The sequence below is a fragment of the Doryrhamphus excisus genome, chromosome 19, assembly GCF_030265055.1.
Source record: "Doryrhamphus excisus isolate RoL2022-K1 chromosome 19, RoL_Dexc_1.0, whole genome shotgun sequence".
In the NCBI taxonomy this organism is placed as follows: Eukaryota; Metazoa; Chordata; class Actinopteri; order Syngnathiformes; family Syngnathidae; genus Doryrhamphus; species Doryrhamphus excisus.
Window position 1 is genome coordinate 3,610,870 of NC_080484.1, and position 19,394 is coordinate 3,630,263.

Consider the following 19,394-nt stretch of genomic DNA (forward strand, 5'->3'; position numbering starts at 1 on the left):
AGAATGCGTTGAACGAAATAAACTTCTAATCTCATAGAAAGCAGCAGTGTTCAATAGCTGTAAATGATGGTGATGGTGATGCCCGTGTCTCCGTGACAGACGAGAAAGACTATGACAAGTTGATTTGACACTTTGAGGAGCTTATTTGGTATCGCGGAGACAGGGATCTGACCATTTCTGAGCCTGGTCATACTTTTCTCTTTTACGGTATGCATTTATGTATATATAACCATGTACAAGCTACAACTATTTGAAATAGTAATATCCAAACTGAATGATTTCTTCCAAAAAAACTCTGGTGCCTCTAAATCAGGGGTGCTCATTAAGTCGATCGCGAGCTACCGGTCGATCGCGGAGGTGGTACTGGTCGATCGCTGGTCGATCGCGGCGTGACATTAAAAAAAATATCATCCCAGCATCAATGCTGTCACTTGATTGATATACAGGGCAGCCATTCAGATGACAACTGAATGTTGCCCTTCGGGTGACCAATCAAATCAAACAACGTCTCTAAGTGCAGCAGAACTTACGATGTCAGCCTATCATCCATCGCCGTTACTTGATTGACATACAGGACAACCAGTCAGATGACAACTGAATTTTGACCTTTAGGTCACCGCTCATGCGTAAACAACGATGCAAAGTGCTAAGCTAGTCGGCGAATTGCGAGATTTTAAGCCCTCGCTAAAGTTTATGGTCACTAAAATGAGTGAAGGAGCTGGACCAGGTAAAAAGGCAAAACCTGGACCAAGTAAAAAGGCAAAAAACATATCACTTCCATACGGATATGGAATATTATACGGATATTATGATACGGATATTATCCATGACTGATAAACATTTGGAAGTGTGCTTGAGGCTGGCTATCAGCAGCTACTGTCCGGATTATGCATCCCTGGCTGGTTCAATTCAGTGCAAGTCATCAAAGTAAACTCAGGTAATTACAAAAAAATTCAATAGTTAATTATGTGTGTTTTGCAATATTGGCTCATTTGGTTATGTAAGGTACATCAACATACATTGTACGTACAAATAATCCTCAATACATTTGAAAATAAATAGATGTTTTGCATTTTTGTAGTGGGTAGATCATTTTGACTCGGTCATTTTAAAAGTAGCTCGCATGCTGAAAAAGTGTGAGCACCCCTGCTCTAAATAATCAAAAGTGTTCACAAAGCCCCAACGCCCCCGTGTCATAACAATGGGTCTCCCTAGGCGGTGTGCCACCCCTCAATTTGAAAACCAGTGATCGAAGGTTACTTTTACCTTCATTGAAGATGTTATTGTTGACAAAGACAAGACGTGGCAGGAAGATCACCACCGCAAGTGCCAGCATTTTGACAAAGGTCAGACACACAACTGAATTTGCAAACTAACTCATGACAAAACCGTGTAGATCAGGCTGCCACATCATTTCATTGGGAACAGTTGTGTCTTAAACCTTAAATGTTCATTTATTCCCTTTTCATTTGTAATTTTTTTGCATTTAGAAATTTTTAACACATGTACAACTTAATTCATTCATTTTATACCGCTTATCCTCACTTGTGTTGTGGGGGTGCTGGAGCCTATCCCAGCTGTCTACAGGCAAGAGACGGCGCACACCCTGGACTGGTCGCCAGCCAATCACAAGGCACATATAGACAACCATTCACACTCACATTCATATCTGTGGACAATTTGGAGTCGCCAATTAACCTAGCGTGTTTTTGAAAAAACGGAGTACCCGGAGAAAACCCACGCATGCACTGGGAGAACATGCAAACTCCACACAGAGATGGCCGAGGGTGGAATTGAACTACGGTCTCCTAGCTGTGAGGCCTGCATGCTAACCACTAGTTCGCCGTGCAGACCACATACCAAACTATATTTGTAAAACTACAAAAACATGTTTTGTGTTAACATTTTTGAGAGTCAACCACTGACGACATTAAAATACATTCAAAACACAATGGAGCTCATGGCACAATCGGTGCAATCAAACAAGTAACTTTTCCACACTACCTACACAGCATAGCAGCTTAAAATATGATGGGTAGCAATTGTGAAAGATGTGTGCATGTTACTACTTTTGTTATTTTATCCCACAGCGGCCCTGAGCAGGTGTTTCACACTGTATTGTTGCAGCAATAACAACGGTGCTGCGGATACAACGCATACACGTCACGGCGGTGAACTTCTTCTTTAGCCACATTTTCTGTCTGTTTTTATTTTACATTTTATTTACCGTGTCTTTCATTGCTTTGTAGCCTTCTATAACCTCTTCAATCTCCCCCTTCAGTATTCAAAACCCCCGCTTCCTCCTCCTCCTATATCCGCATTGGTGATGTAAAAGATTAATTGAGCAGTCAAAAATAATTGGATATTTTTGTAATAGGTGTACTCAAATTATCCAAATAATCATTGCAGCCCTAAATGTAATTAATGAGTGTAGATTACAGCCTGTTGTTAGTCAAAAAATATGCAATGTATATTTATGCATGTATATTTCCAAAAACATGCTAGGTTAATTGGCGACTCCAAATTGTCCATAGGTATGAATGTGAGTGTGAATGGTTGTTTGTCTATATGTGCCCTGTGATTGGCTGGCCACCAGTCCAGGGTTTACGTCGCCTCTCACCCGAAGACAGCTGGGATAGGCTCTGGCACCCCCTGCGAGCCTCGTGAGGATAACTGGTAGAAAATATACAGCTAAATATACAGCTAAAAGACAAAATATACAGTAAGAAAACCCACATACAAAAATGAAATGAAATGGTGGTAAAAAAAAATAGTACACTGATTCGTTGCTTCAACAGAAGCAGATCCTTTAGCATGCATAAGGATACTGTAACGACCTGGAAGTTAGTGTAGTTTTAGTTTTCTGATTTCCAACTGTCTGCAAACACAACTCGACTCGATGGGAGGAGAGGGGACAGTCAAAATTTGTTCATGTTGTTTTGATGTGGTGGCAGTAGCATACCGCCTCCTCTTCATCTTGACAGTCCAGGTAGACGTTACAATACCATCTTTATCCTTCATAATGGTCGCGAGTGTTCAGTGTCGTGCGTAGTGTGGCCACCCGTGAGCAGCACAACTAGTTCTCCAGCGAGTTTACGAACCAAAATTAAGTTTTCAATTTATTTATTAGTACAGGATGCTGTAAACCGCGAGCAACCTGTCAGAAGTGAGGTTGCACTCAAACCAAACAAAGCAAGATAAGCAGTTTTTAAGGTCACATAAAGAATAAAACAAACCCTGCAGTCATTTTATTGGGTTTATCCTGTTAACGTTTAATCAGCCTTCCTTGGAAGCAAGATAAACTGATTTAATTCTTAACAATATTGTATCAATGTTGCATGTTTCATTATTATTGCATTATTAGTGCTATCGTAAAAAATGACACAGGTGATAAAGAGCAACCAAAGTGATTGTTTTAAGTTTGTTTCTTTCCTACCGGGAGACCACGGGTTTGACATGATGAGATGTGTTTACAAAAGTAAATTGGTGTTTTAAATGAGAACAGATGAGAGACACAAATACAATTCTGCTTCCTGAGGGAAACAGCTGAGAGAAGCTATTCACATGTTAATGCTGTGCATTAGCAACCAGCTGATCTGCAACAACCTAGAATATAGCTTGTCTGGACACACACAGACACGCAGCATCACATGGTCACACAAATGAGGTGCAATTGGTCTAAATAAAAAGTCACAGCAGCATTTTATATACGCTTGCAAGCACATGCATGCACACATTATATCTCTTAGTATCAATGACGCTGCACCATAATAACTTCCACTCAGCATTCAAATGGAAATGGGCTTGATCATTCATGTCAATGAACATCTGCTCTGTGTGTGTGTGTGTGTGTGTGTGTGTGTGTGTGTGTGCGCGCACGCGCACATGCACACCGGAGACTGACACGTTTCACCTCTGCCCATATAAACATCACCTCATTAGCAGTTAACCCATAAGGAGGCAGAAATGTACTTCTACATTATTAACACATAGTACTAACACACTACATGATGTAAAAGATATGTGTTATTGTTGATGATAAATGTATTCCTTTTTTGAAAAGAAGAGCAAATGTACTTTGAATGGACGTGAAGAACATATAGTATCCATTAAAAATCATTTTAGTGTTATAATTTTTGCGGTTGTAAGAAATACATCACACCAGGCTTTCCATAGCAATTTTGAGGCTAAAAGTGTGTTAATTAGAGTTTTCAACTTTAATTAAATAAAGATATATAGTAAGAAGAGTTCAACTGAGATAGTCAACACTCCCATTAAAGCATTACAATTGTTAAATCAATTTGAAATTAGCTTTAAAGGGGAATTTTTTTAATTTGTTTATCATTTACGATCCTTATGTGAAACATTAACAAATATTTTTCAGTGCATTATAACGCCAGAAAACGAGTTAATATGAGCTAGCTAACAATGCACATCACTGGGCCACACCTATTTCGACTACGCAGCCCTCTTAAAAAAAAAAACAAACTCAACGTTTTATCATTTGATATACATGCTGTGATCATGCAAGAATGATAACATGTAATACTTCCATTATCTTGCCGTATTTTGATTATTTAAAACTATTGAAACGTCTTTCCAAACGCAATGATTTCACATTGAGCATTTGGCTTATGCTACTTCCGTCAGGAACAGTAGCATGGATACAAAGACAACACTTACGATGTCTGCTCTCATTGGGAGGGCTGTGTCTTCCAGCACATGATGTGTGCTTTAGTCCTCAGGTAAAAATTACTGACAGCAAAACGAGCATCTTGTTGAGTCTTTGACACAAAAGGCTAGCGAGGGGTCGTGTTACTCCACCAAATAAATATAGTTTTTCGTGTTGGCTGCGACAATAACATCGCTGTAGCTTGGCAAATACCTGTTACGTAAATGGAACATTGTTGCTGTTTTAAGGTAACAATTTCTTAGGGGTTTAGCATCAATATACATATTGCCAATGATGCTCATTGTTAGCTAGCTCATATTAACGCGTTTTGTCATGCCAGAATGCACAGAAAAGGGAAAGAAATAATGAGCATGTGACAGTACATATCTTCATTCACATAGACTTTGCATGTTTATTTAATTTCCTAGCGTTTGACTGTTCTTTTGTACATCGTAGTACATCATATGTTTGTTGTTCAACTGGGTGCTTATTCCACACACTTTCTTATCATAAAGGTACAATTGTCCCCGGTTTATCGCTGTTAATTGTTTCCAGGCCCGACCATGACAAATGAATTTACACACAGAAGGATTCTGGATTTATACAGTGAATGGACTATTTTGTATTTAGAGCAAAGAAAACCTGTTTCTAATCTCTTACAGACAGTTTTTAATATTATTGAAGCCCCCAAGACAGTAAATAACACCCTTTAGTCACCTTTACACTCTTATTTCCCATATAGTAGACATAATAAGATAAAATAAGACATTCATTCATTTTCTACCGCTTGTCCTCACGAGGGTTGCGGGGGTGCTGGAGCCTATCCCAGCTGTCTTCGGGCGAGAGGTGGGGTACACTCTGGACTGGTGGCCAGCCAATCACAGGGCACATATAGACAAACAACCATTCACACTCACATTCATACCTATGGACAATTTGGAGTCGCCAATTAACCTAGCATGTTTTTGGAATGTGGGAGGAAGCCGGAGTACCCGGAGAAAACCCATGCATGCACGGGGAGAGCATGCAAAATCCACATAGAGATGGCCGAGGGTGGGATTGAATTCGGGTCTCCTAGCTGTGAGGTCTGCACACTAACCACTCGACTGCCGTGCAGCCCAAAATAAGACATATAACACGTAAATAAAAGCAAGACCTGGCAACACTGAAACACAGCCATCGCTTGTGTTTTATTCCCCATTGGATATGCATACTACACAACTATACAGTATAGTAATATTACTTACATACTTTTATATCATAATTACACACACGCACACACACACACACACACAGTGTAACTTTTGAAAATACTTGTTACAACTTCTTAGATGATCATAATGCATAATGCCTTTGTGTTTGAATGGGTGTAAACAGTTTCTCTTTTGACTGTATATTTTGTATTTTTGTTCATTTTTCCATTTTTATGCTTGGAAATGCCTGATTTAGGTCAAAACCGCAATAGAAAAGAAACCGCAATATGATTTTTTTGTAATGAATATATTTGGAAAAACTGTGACAGGACCGAGCCATGAAGGTTGAAGCACACAGTGGCTGGAGACGAATTTGAAAATAAAATGTTCTCCCTTCAATTTATATCTTTGTAACAAATGTTTGGCACCATCAGTAAGCCAGAATACAACATACTGAGAGAGCATTTGCTACAATAACTCGCTTTGCTGAATTAGACTTATTAGAATGCCAGTTCCGTCATGTCACAGCAGGATTACCCAGTGAATATTGATTTAGGGTAATAAACTATGTGCAGCCATGCTGTTTGACAGTCCTGCTCCAAATTCTGTCAGCACTGTTGAGGGTTGCTCCTGCTGTCTCCTCCAGCTGGGGTGGCACACCTGAGGCCAATCTCAATTGTTTGTCTCAGCCGGAGCTGTCAGGAGGCAAAGGAAAAGCTGGTGGGAAGGAAGTCTCCAAAGACAAACAATGGGAAACCTAAACCTAACCTCAACCCCCTGACCTTGAACCCTAACACTAACCACAGTATAATCATCAATAATCTGCTGGAAACAGCGAAGGAAGGACACATTTTGAAGCACCAGATTGTACTGTACTAGAGACAAGATCAATATAAAATGTATTTTCAAGGTACTCCTGCCAGAGAGCTATTTTTCAGGGCATCAGGTTTTTAATATACAGTCGTCCTTTGCTACATTGCAGGTCGAACACCGCTCCCTCACAATCGTATATTTTCAAAAATTTATAAATTGTGGAAAAAAACGTGCAAGTGGTATGTTTTTGGCTTCTAACTTTGTCCTTCTTGCTCACTCTGTTTAAAACCCTTTTTCCTAAGTTTAAAAGTAATCAATTGGAGGCTATCTAGGTAGCTCATTAGCATGCTATGCTTAAAGCTGTTATTGCATTAGTAATATGATGTAACAAAAAGAATAATATGAGTGTATAGGGGACTATACGGGTGTTATGTCATGTCTACAGGGCTCCATTAATGGTAAAAAAAAGCATATTTTTTCTGTCCTCACTACAAAAATATTCAACTTGTTAATATTGACGCAGAAATTCACTTCTGGTGATCGGGTCTTGAATCAATTAACCACGATGGGAGCGATGACTATAATAGGATAGAAAGTCTACTCATCATACACTCACAAATATCAGAGGATTAAATGCTAGAAAAGAACAGAGTAGAACAGATAGACAATCCAAAAGGTCTTCCCAAATGTAAAAAAAAAAGAAAAAAAAAAAAAAATATATATATATATATATATATATATATATAACCACAACTCCAAGAGAGACAGATGGCAAATATGACCAGATGTCTATTAACTATTGAGCTCACATTTACTGTGTTCAGGTCAAGCTGAGCAAAGTGTTTCCTGTTTCCACAAGGTCACATCTAGTCCTTTTTTTATTATCAGGTTTTGGCTTTAAAATCCAACAGAGCATGACTGGTAGACATAATCCAGGTGAAACCCTTCAAGCTTGAGTTACATTGAAAAGTCATGTAAAGCTCCACCACCCCAGCCTACCTAACATGAAGCAAGAGAATGCAGGAGGAATTAAACCAGTACACCATAGAAACCCATGGATACTAGGATTGAGAGAGAGAGAGATAGTTTTGTCAAACAACAATAGTGGGCAAACTGCTTCACAAGCAAATTCCCGAGTATGAGATAACTGAACGCAGCGTTGATAGAGTCAGAGTAAGTCAGTCAGGGTACTGTGCAAGATCATGTGACAGCGGCCCCGTTGCAATGACTGAATCCGTTGCTTGAGTACATGTTGGTCTGAATGCAACATCAGCGATTCAATTAACCTTTTAGTACTGCAGGACTCCCTTGGAGGGGCTGCTGGGTTGTGTCTGTGTTGCTATAGTAACTGCTGAATTGTAATTGCTGGTTTGTGTCAATTGGTGTAACCAGTATATTTCATGAAAATATTATAATTTGCAGAAAAAATCATGGAAAATATGAAGCTTTTTTCATACATTTTGACATGAAATATCTTTGTTTTTGTTAGAAATAGCCTGTATTGCTACAAAAACAGCCTAATTGGTGTTAATAAAGAAATGTAAATGACGTGTGTTTCACTTCAAAGAGAAGACCTACTGTATGAGTGATCAGTGACACTGCTATGACACTCAGGGGCATGACACACAGCCATTTAATGCTAAAGCCATGTGAAAAAATACTGCAACATACTGACAAAGAAGGGAAACATGTTGAATATTCCCTGCATGTCTGTTGTGTCACCTTTTTGTGACATGGAAATAAAACGACAGGGCTTACGTCTCAACTGCTGTGGTTTCCGAAGTATAACAACTTATTGTGCACCAAACGCATTTTGCATCAAAAACATGTACCCATACTTTCACCAAACCCGACAAAACGTTACATTCAGACTCAGATGTGTGGCAACCTCGCCTGCTCGAGGGATAGCACCCATTGTCGGACACACTTTGGCAGAGGTGCCGTTGGTGCTCAAAAAGCTCAAAAGCCCGACACGTGGACACACAGCGATTCGGAAAGTAATGCACCTTTCATTGTCAAAGCAATGTTCAGCGGATATTTCATAACTATGTTCACAAAAACAGGTAAAAATATTTTTCTCTTGCTGGGAGTCACCAAATACAATAACAGAGTCTCGTAAACACAGTAGCTGAGCTTGGGGGAGGGCGGGCAAAGCAGGACTTGGGGCTGGGCAAAGAATTCATCTGGCTTATAGCCATGCCCATATCAGGAAGTCCGCCCCCCTTTGACATCACAAAGAGGTAATTTTACAATGCTTTTTGAAACCAAGCGTTTTGAGCCATCCCAAACTTCTTTCAGGGCTCACTTCCAAAGGTGCAAACCTCATTATCTGAAACTTTGGCATCGTTTAACACGACAATACAACATTCTAAATACATTTATAGGTAAGAAAAGTGAAAAAAGCACAATAGGTTCCTTTTAATAAAGGGTTTCATTTAATACACACATTTTGTGTTCAGTCGTGTTGTTATTGACTAACATTTAAATGTGGTTATCTGAAACATGTACACATGCATGTTCTATATGCATACATATGCGTTACATGTATTAAGTACGTTTTTGCCTAGGGTCACTCGTGGTGAACAAAGATAACAGAAATATCCACATGCTAGCGGAATATTTTAAGTCTCTAAGAAAATATTACATAAATGAAGTATGGTCATTGACTTTCATGTTCATACATTTAAAAAAGAATAATAAATATCACAGCATGTGGCATCACAGAAGTTTTGTCATAAACGTTTGCAAATGGAGGAAGTCATGTAGGTCTTGTCCATGAGATTGTCGTGTGATCCATTCACTCGTTCTGTGTTACATGCTAGAAACGTCACCAGTGTCATGTCCTGCTGAGCCCAACAACGCTGGCAATCATAAGCTGTGAAATGAACTTAACAGAAAAAGCTCCTTCATAAATTGTAATAAACAGGGCACAATGTCATGTTTCCATGATTGTTTATTTGCATGGACAGAAAAAAAACAACAACGGTGAGGCACATGTTAATCACACTGAAGCACATGTAAAAATGTCAAAATTGTTTTCTTCAAAACCTTTGTCTTAAAACTCTATTTATTCTTACAAAGTAAAAATCAAGCATTTACCAAAAAAAGTAATTAAATTGCAGTATTTTTTATGCAAAAGCTGCAAATGATATTTAAGTAAAAGAGTGCCCTGCTGTCATGAAATACACCAAATGTGATATTTTCTTGCATATTTTTCTCCATAAACAGAAAGACAGAAAGCGATAATTTATTCGAATTTGCAAATTAGTTACAAAAATAACGTATGTTTTTGCTTGCAATTTCACGCTTTTGGAACCTCTTTCAGGAGAATGACACTTTTACTTAGTATGAGGTGTCTCACCAGACGGGACGGGACAATATGCGAGATTCTGTCCAAAACAACGAGAGAAGAGATTTTAACATTACTTCAAACTAAACATTATCATGTTATGTTATCATGTTATCATGTGGTAACTAAATCATACATTTATTTTTAATTTTGCCTTATTAATACATGTCAAGCCACACCTCTCTGTGATGATGAGATGGCAGAGGCACATTATAGCGTCCACAGAGTCACACACAATCTGCAGGTCTTTAATAACTTCATTGGACTATGGTTAGACTATGGACTATGGTTATTCTCCAACTCACAAACATGTCTCGAGTCCATTTGTCGTGGGTACGATACTTCCTCACTGTCAATAGACAAACATGAGATGTGTTCTGGGTCACGTCGAACATCACAACAATGTCTTTATTATGCATGTATATGGTATAAATAAACAGAAGAAAACAAAGACTAACACTAAGTGGCTATTCTTATCATACACAAAGGTGGAAGCACAATTTGCAGTCATATGACTTGGTCAGCTGACGTGAAGTCCCCTCCTGATTCGCTGTCGTTGCTGCAAGGAAACACTGAAGTGCCAGCAGGTGCAGGCAATCAGCAGCTCCTGCTGTGGCTGGTCACGACAAGCGGCACGCTCACAACCCTTTTTGAAATCAACCTAAAAACAACTTTGCGGTAAGCCTTTCTCTCTCACCGGCCACGTCTGCGGTGGGTACATTCATTCATTCATTCATTCATTTTCTACCACTTTTCCTCACCAGGGTCGCGGGGGTGCTGGAGCCTATCCCAGCTGTCTTCGGGCGAGAGGCGGGGTACACCCTGGACTGGTCGCCAGCCAATCACAGGGTACATATAGACAAACAACCATTCACACTCACATTCATACCTATGGACAATTTGGAGTCGCCAATTAACCTAGCATGTTTTTGAATGTGGGAGGAAACCGGAGTACCCGGAGAAAATCCACGGGGAGAACATGCAAACTCCACACAGAGATGGCCGAGGGTGGAATTGAACCCTGGTCTCCTAGCTGTGACATCTGCGCGCTAACGTGGTGGGTACATATGTATGTTAATTGTTGAATTGTTGCTAGTGCCGATCGCGCTGTTAACGCTGAACTCCATTGGGGAAATGCAGTTTTTTTTGGGGTTGCTAGGTTACGGTTGAGTGGCTGATTGAAAAGCCCTTCCATACCATCCCTATTGATTATGTGTATGTATACGTATATGTCTCAAACTGCTAAACATATTGCTATCCAGTAAAGTGTGATGAATGCCACATGATGAGTTGAACTGTTACTAGAATTATGAAGTGTAAATTGACTATGACCATCTTGAACTAAATTTTGACTGACATGTTGATGCCCGTTTCTGGCCTGTAGAGGTCAGGTTTTTATAGATGGTTTTGGTTCTGCACCAAGCAAGGAAGCCCTTCAGAAGTGGCAGCGAACGGGTAGGACTGTCTTACCTTTTGGCTCTGTGGATAGTGGACTAAAGGATCGAGGACCATTCCTCCAAAGTGGAGTTCCTCAATCCACTGTTACCCCAGAGACTCATCAAACTGTTATACCCAGCTACTTGACAAAGATTGCTGTGATTTGCTTTTGTTTGTCATTTTGTTCACCTTAACCCCCCCCCCCCCATTTACAATATATAATCTCACTGAAAAGCACCAGTGGTTCTTTATTTCAATCACACCAGTTCAGACTCTCAATAACTATTTTCCTGCATTTAGTCAGATAGCCCTGAAATAACCCCACGCTACAATGACATTGCAGTGATAACATGACGGAATACATGGCGGAATACATCACACGTATACAATCCATTTCCCCACGAGAAAGCAAACTAAATGGAGATGAGGACAGGATGGATTCCCAAGATAAATCTGATCAAATTGAATCAAGTCAGGATGTTCTATCATGAGAGGGAAGCCAGTAGTAGAGGTTCCCTTGGCTGTGGGACACTATAAGGACGATTCTGAGCGGGGAGAGGGCAGACATTTTGCCTGAGGAACCGGGAGCAGAGGGGATGTCTTCCTTTTCAGGATGGCCACCTGAAATTGTTATTCAATCAATCATACTTTAAAATAAATCGAAGACGGTGAATCTGAAACTGACAGATGCTTGGTGAGTTTTGTTTTGACAATGAAAATTTCCTGCGCTGACACTAAAAGGCATGTAACCTCTTATATCTGTATGTATTTTAGCTTGATTAAAATTTTCAGTTAATTTGGATTCCTGTCATTTATTGTTCTCTTCATAAAATAAGGTAAAAACAGGCATATTTCACAGAGTTGCACATGATTACTTATGATTGATTAATATACAAACTGTGATAAATTAGATTCAAATTTTAATCATTTAACAGCACGACTTTATCAGAAGTACAATTAAAAAAGAAGTCTGATGGAAAAAAAATGTACTCATAGTAGTTGAAACCTTAAAACATGCCATTTAAGAAACAAGTTAAACCACAAGCTTTCTTCATGCAAGTGCAAACACAATGGAACCTCACGCAGTAAGTACATCCACATTCTTTCTATTAGATATGTTTACCCATTGTTCAATTTCCAAATTTCAAGACCGGCTAAACAGGAACTGACGTTCACTCGTCTTGTATCTTGGAGGCTCTGCATAGATCTGCCAGTCAAACAACGTGGTAATGCATGTTGTTGTGGCCCATTGTTTTAAATTGTGTTATGTGATGTGATCACTGTTATTGTTGTGCATGTATACTTTAATTCTGGGCTCTTTCCTTGAACTTCCTGATGATAAGATGCCAGAGCTGTAACTAAAGTTCTTATTGTTTAATTCAATTTTAGACTAAAGAAAATAAATAGCCTTCTTTGAGAAGGATAAGGTACCTGGTTTGTGTACAAATAAAAGGTGAGGTAAGGTCAGTACCTCACCAGCCATGAACCTCACCACATGTTCCTGGTACTTTTTAAGTGGACAACCTCTCATGCGACACACTGGAATTTATCATTCTTTAGCCACTGAGCAGCCGGTAGTGACGCCCTCGTTCTGTTTTCCTTTTTCTGGGTTCATTAGGCTGCTAATAGCAAACAGCTAATGAGCTGGGCTGAACTCATTATCATTATAGGACATAACACATATATTTGTTATTTTTAACAACTCATCGTAGTCACTGCCGTGAAGTCAGCACACACACCACCATTCGTCACCAAAGATTTGGCGATCTATCACTCGATAACTGCTTCCGCCTGAGAACTTGAAAAATGTTACAGCTGGTGACAATTGATAAATAGGATATCATGAAAAAAAATCAATATTTCATTTAGAAATTGAAAACTGTTCTCTAAAATTGATATTTGTGAACCATAATGTTAAAAAAGTGACTATATACTGCATATTCTCAGGCTGCACAATTCTGCAAAGAATATGAACCATGATTTTCTTGCTTAAGGTTGAGATTGTGATTCTCCACAACAACTTTTCATACATGCACACAAACACGCATACCACATTTTAAAAATCATATATATATATATATATTTTTTTTAAATTTTTATTTTATTTATTTTTTTTATTCCTCATTGTCTTGTTCTACTTGAAAGAATTATTTTATTTCAATGGGGTTTTTTTTTCACATTTCACCGGGGGAGCATTCTCAACTGATAGAAAGACTGAAAATAATTTAAAAGTAAACAACAAGCCAAGCTCATTCATGTAACATGACATTCATGGAGGTAATAAACCAGCCTAATTCTGCAAGTCCACCAGTCCAGGGTGTATCCCACCTCTCCCACCCAAAGACAGCTGGGATAGGCTCCAGCATACCCGCACGACCCTAGTGAAGATACGCAGCATAGAAAATGGATGGAAATTCTGCAAGCCGATGAATAACAGCAGGTTTCGCTGGGAACATGGGCCGGCAGCTGGGGACGGGGAGAAAGTGTCCTTGAGTAAATGCCTGCATTTGATTGCGATGCAGCTCGGAAAGAAAACTTTCCCCATGTTGAATTTTAAATTAGATCGCAAGTTAATGTGAATCGAAAAAAAAAAAAATTTGTGCAGCTCCTGTGCACACAGGGACTTTATTTATTCTTTTTTTTCCATTGTCACCCATCAGGAGAAAGATTTGCTGTCATTGTAGTCAACACACATTCAACAAGTTTCTCACAGCAGCTCTGTTAGATAAGGGTATAAAATATAGTGCAATGATTCCTTGAATAAAAAGTACCTACATTAACACAAATAATAAATAAAAAATCAGCCAATACGTGATTACTAAAATATTTGATAGCTGCAGCTCTAATAAAATAACATATGAAAAGAGACGACTCAAAATAAAAAATAAAAAAATCACAAATGGAAGCAAACCATGTCACAACTGCCCTTAGTATCTTACTATTCTAATGTCACTGGCTGAAGTCATGAGCCAATTTAAGGGACGGAGACTTCAACAGGTTCCACTGTAAGCTCTAACTTAATGCCTTAATATCTTAATTACTCTTCTGGGAGGTGACCCCAGAATAGCCATTTTGGATGAGTGCTATAAAAGCCAAGGGCAAGTCCAAGCAACAAATACACACAGTCTTTGAGTTTGTGTTTCAGACTGCACAGCCTTGTTCGATTGTCCATGCTACAATCATCAGTTTGAGGATCCTTTTCAGGCGTCATTGCTGAAAAGCATCAAGTCTGTATGAGAAACCAGGTCTCACATGCGCAGGCAGCCAGTGGGACAACTACTAAGTTCAACAGGTGGATTTTGGTTCGGGAAACCAAATATGACTTATCAGAACAAATGTCATGTTTTTTTTTTATGGTTGGAAACACCAATAATAATGACATGAATGAGAAAGTTGAAAAACTTCTTTGTAAATATTGGTCAATAACTGGAAGAAGGAATTCCAAAATTCTGGACAAGGGAGGAAAGGAATGAAACAATAGAAAGGAATCCTAATTTCATGTTTCTCACTGATGTGACAAAAAGGATATTGCAAATAATTGCAAAGCAAAAACATCAACTGATTGTAATGGAATCAAAATGGAACCTATGAAAAGGGTAATCAATGAGATCGTAGAACCGCTGACGTGCATCAGTAATTTATCATATCAGACTGGACAATTCCCTCATGAAATGAAATCAGCTAAAGCAGTTCCAATTTAAAAAAAATGGGGACAGACATCAATTTACAAACTACCGACCAGTCTCCTTATTTCCATAATTCTCTAAAATTATCGAGAAGCTATTCCACTATGACTTACTAGCAGAAAGTCAGTACAGATACAAAGCTAACATTTCCACCTCAATGCGACTGATTGAAATTACCCAACTCAATTTTATTTATAAAGCACTTTAAAACAGCAGCCACTGAAACAAAGTGCTATACAATAAACAATAGATTACCACATTAAAACAATGAATAAAACACACATTAAGACAAAAAAACAACAGTGAGGGAGCCTGCTGATGTGCACAGGGAGATTATTCCATAACCTGGGGGCAGCAACAGAGAAGGCTCGATCTCCTCTGAGCTTCCGGCTGGACCTTGGAACCTCTAGAAGACTCTGTTGATTTTTTAAAACCCGACTTAAATCTTTCTTTTTTTTTATTTCATAAGGCTTCTGATTGGGCTGATGTGGCCGCTGTTGTTTTATTTTTAGGCTCTCCTAAACTGTGTATATATTGTTTTTTTTACTGTTATACTGTTGTACTGTATACATTTTGTACTGTATAAATGTTTTATTTGATTGTGAAGCACTTTGTATGCTTTGTCTTTATCAACAGCAGGATTGTGTTCATTGTTGTGAACAACAGTAATGGGTGAATCTGCTTCAGGAAAATCTGCCCCAGGCCAGTGTGACTAGAATACCAATCAGGTTTGGAAAATATGTTTTGTTTTGTTTTTTGATTTTTTTAAATCTGCTGCTGTATATCAGTGCTTCAGTCTGAAGCCACCAGTAGCCGAGAAGCAGTCAGACGATAAATACAAACATATTTCATTCAGAAAACGACCTGAAGCAAAAAGATGGTATACATTACATATGCTCTTATGACATTTTATCTTGGATATGATTCTCTTTCCTCTGTGGCAGTCTACGTACAGTCAGCAGAATAGTAGCCAGCAGAATTAGGAGGAGGAGGATTTTTCATTGAGTATTCTTCCATAAAGCAGAACCTCAGTTTGTGTCATTAATCCATTCCAGAAGGTCCAACCCAAACCAAAATGTGCTAAATTGTAATATGCCAAAATAGGGGATGTCCGATATTGGCTTTTTTGTTGATAACCGATATGCCAATATTGTCATATTGTCCAACTCTCAATTTAGTAGTTATAGTTGAGACACTTGTCTCAAATTGTAAAGCACATGTATTTATTGGGAAGAAAGGGGCTAAATTATCTAATTATCTATCTTTGTTTATGCAGGGGCAAATGGCGCTCTTATTTTGAAGGGCAGTCACGGAAGTGTGTTCCCTGTCTGTGGAGAATGTCGTCACCAGGCACTGTGAATCGTTCCTTACATTAACGCCTTAAAATACAACATGGTGAAAATATACTCATCGAGCCACAGTCGTGCACACACAACCACGCAAGCAAACTCCTTCTCGCATGAGTGAGACGCAATGTGTGTGTCTGAGTTACGTATGTGGTGGAACACTGCAAAAAAATAAAAATGGTATACAAAATATTTGTTTTATCTCTTGTCAGCCTGTGTAAGAATAGCTTTAGAAATGCACGGCCATTAATATATTGTATGTAAATGTAATTTAATAATGTCAATTAATTTATCTCCTTTTTCAGTAGACACATCACAATCTCGGATGGATAAACTCATCTACAAAGCATCCTAATGTCAGTTTGTTTGTTTCTTTGCACAATGTGAATTTAAGAAAATAAATAAAATGGTTTATTATCCAAAAAATGAAAACAATTGGTCGTTCATTATTTACCGGTAAGTGAAATGGATTTTCTCCTGTGTATTTATAATTGCTCTTTAACGAAGTAAATATATGTTTTAGCTGATTACTTGATTGATGAAAGAAATTTCCAGTATATTTGATTACTAAAATATTCAATAGCATTTTTTTTTACATTCTGTCTGTATTACAATAAACCTACCATAAAAAATATTATGTTGATGTTTGGGCTCAAACACATATTCCTTTGTATATTTATAGTAGGACTTTTCCAACACTGTCCTTGTGAACTCTTTAGCGTGCTTTTTTAAAGGGGACCTGCTTTTTCCAACGTATAAATTGTGTTGGAATTTTGTATTATTGTGTTTAAAGTTTCAGATAATTAGGTTTGCACATTTGTGACCCTGAAAAAAGTTTGGGATGGCTCTGTATGCTCAGTTTCAGAGAGGTTTGTGTAACACTGGCTTACTGTGGCGTCACAGTGAGCCGGACTCCCTTTATATTGCTGGAACAGGTGCAGATTCTGGAAGGTCTAGAAAGCGCTCTGTGCGGGTTAGCGTGTGTAGCTGCTCTATAGGAGCCCGCAACGCAATACAAAGCGCCAAAAATGAGCATAATAAGTTTAAGTAACTTTACGTGTACCACAAATATGAAGCTCACAGCTGAGTCACCTTAGACACAATGTCACCCAGTCAGAGAACACAATTGTTTGTTTTACCAATCCCCAATTTGTTCAGCCTTTGTTGCATGTCATTCTTACTGTTATCTGTTAGAATAAAATGTATATACAATTATTATAATGCTAGTTATCACCCTTATATCCATGTGCTTAGACAATAGAAAAAGCCTGATCAGAGACCCCCAGTGACCCCCAGGTCCTGGAGGTGCCTGGACACGCCAACAGCGACCCTGCAGATGTTCATGTCAATCCTGCAAGAATGTGCCACGATAAGAACTCATAAAACAATAAAAGCAATTACTCTCACATATACACACACACATAGACAAACAAATACAGCTCGTGCAACTGCCTTCTCCCCCTCCCCCACCCCCCGCCCCCCTTAGAGTTGCACAACCATGTAGTAGGGACCCCCGAAAGAAAATAAAAAGAGAGGAGTGTGAACTGCATATTCAGAGTCGAGCGGCATGTCAGTGGGTATGTGGTTTCACTTTCCTTGCTGCGAGTAACTTTGAATATTGTTGTCTGTCTCTTCTGTATTTAAGTGTTTTTAGTGTCACAGGAGTTTGAACCTGACATCATCCCTGTTCCCTGTTTTTGCAGCAGGATATACGTACGTATCTGTATGTATCCCATCCAGTGCCCCCAAGCCAATCAAACCAACACCAGCTAGAAAAAGACACACTCCACCAGCCAAAGGCAGGCCCAGCCAGGTAGCAACAGCTGATGATATCAAAATTAACACATGCATAGCACAATACAGTACAATATAAAGATGTCTCTTACCCAGCACACTCAGTTCTGCGCTTGCACTGATGTTGTGGTTCTTGTTGGCAGCTGTGCAGCTGTAACTGCCAGAGTCATCGTCGGTGACGCTCCTAATGATGAGATTGCTGCCCGCCAACAGCGAATACTTCTTATTCCTACAGGGGAAAATGGGTGCGTTAGCTGCATTATTTTAATTTTAGTTCATTTTTTGCATCCCTGAAAGGAAATTTAATAATCACACTTTGGTACACAATTTGTGCCTTACAACAGACCCCAGACCATTCCTACAGAACAGGTCTATACACTGTTTTTTGATTAGAAACACTACGTGAACCCCTGCATATCTGTGATTCAGAATTAAGATTTTTTTAAATGCATTATTCTTCCTCTAGATATATCCTATAAAATTTATTTAACGCACCATAGCTGTGATGAGACGCAAAAGTGAAACTTATATATAACAATTCATCCTAAAAACTTGCAGCGAGGTGAAGACAAGTTAATATATGATATATTAATATATTGCAGTGTGACTGCAGCCTCGTACTAAAGCTAGTTACTTTTGGTATATTCTCGGTGCAGGGGAAGCACACCCTGTGTAGTGGTAAATTGTCTGGGAGGCGCACAGTGCAGACATGTCACCAAAACCTCACATGCAGGTTTTTCAGGCACATTCCATGCAGTGTGGACATTGTGGAAATGGAGAAAGTGACCCATTATACAACTAATAATTAACAACAACTAAAAACAACGATTAATGTAAAGTTGGTTGTGAGAATCTGGCTGTTGGATTTTAACTGTTCATTTTTTGTTCAAGGAGGATGAGGAGGATGAGGAGGAGATACAGCAAATATACCATCAAAGATTCTCTTATTTGGCCATGGGTGATGTAGAGCAGGGATGCTGGTGGAAAACAAGCAAGATGCCTGGATTAGCCTCAGCTGTGTATAATGTAACTGTCAGGAACAGATGACGTGTCCCACCAGGTGGTGTAGGTGGTGCATGACATGCATTGTGGCCATTGATGCGC

At 39.0% G+C, this 19,394-nt stretch overlaps 1 protein-coding gene across 3 annotated transcripts in view; it reads right to left on the reverse strand.

Moving 5' to 3' along the window:
• Positions 1 to 19,394, reverse strand: part of dcc (DCC netrin 1 receptor) — a 278,686-nt gene that overhangs the window by 149,584 nt on the left and 109,708 nt on the right. For all 3 annotated transcript variants that reach the window (XM_058057939.1, XM_058057938.1, XM_058057936.1), the window contains exon 5: positions 18,383 to 18,519. In XM_058057939.1, the coding sequence (XP_057913922.1) occupies positions 18,383 to 18,519 (137 nt within the window). The remainder of the gene's footprint in view (positions 1 to 18,382; positions 18,520 to 19,394) is intronic.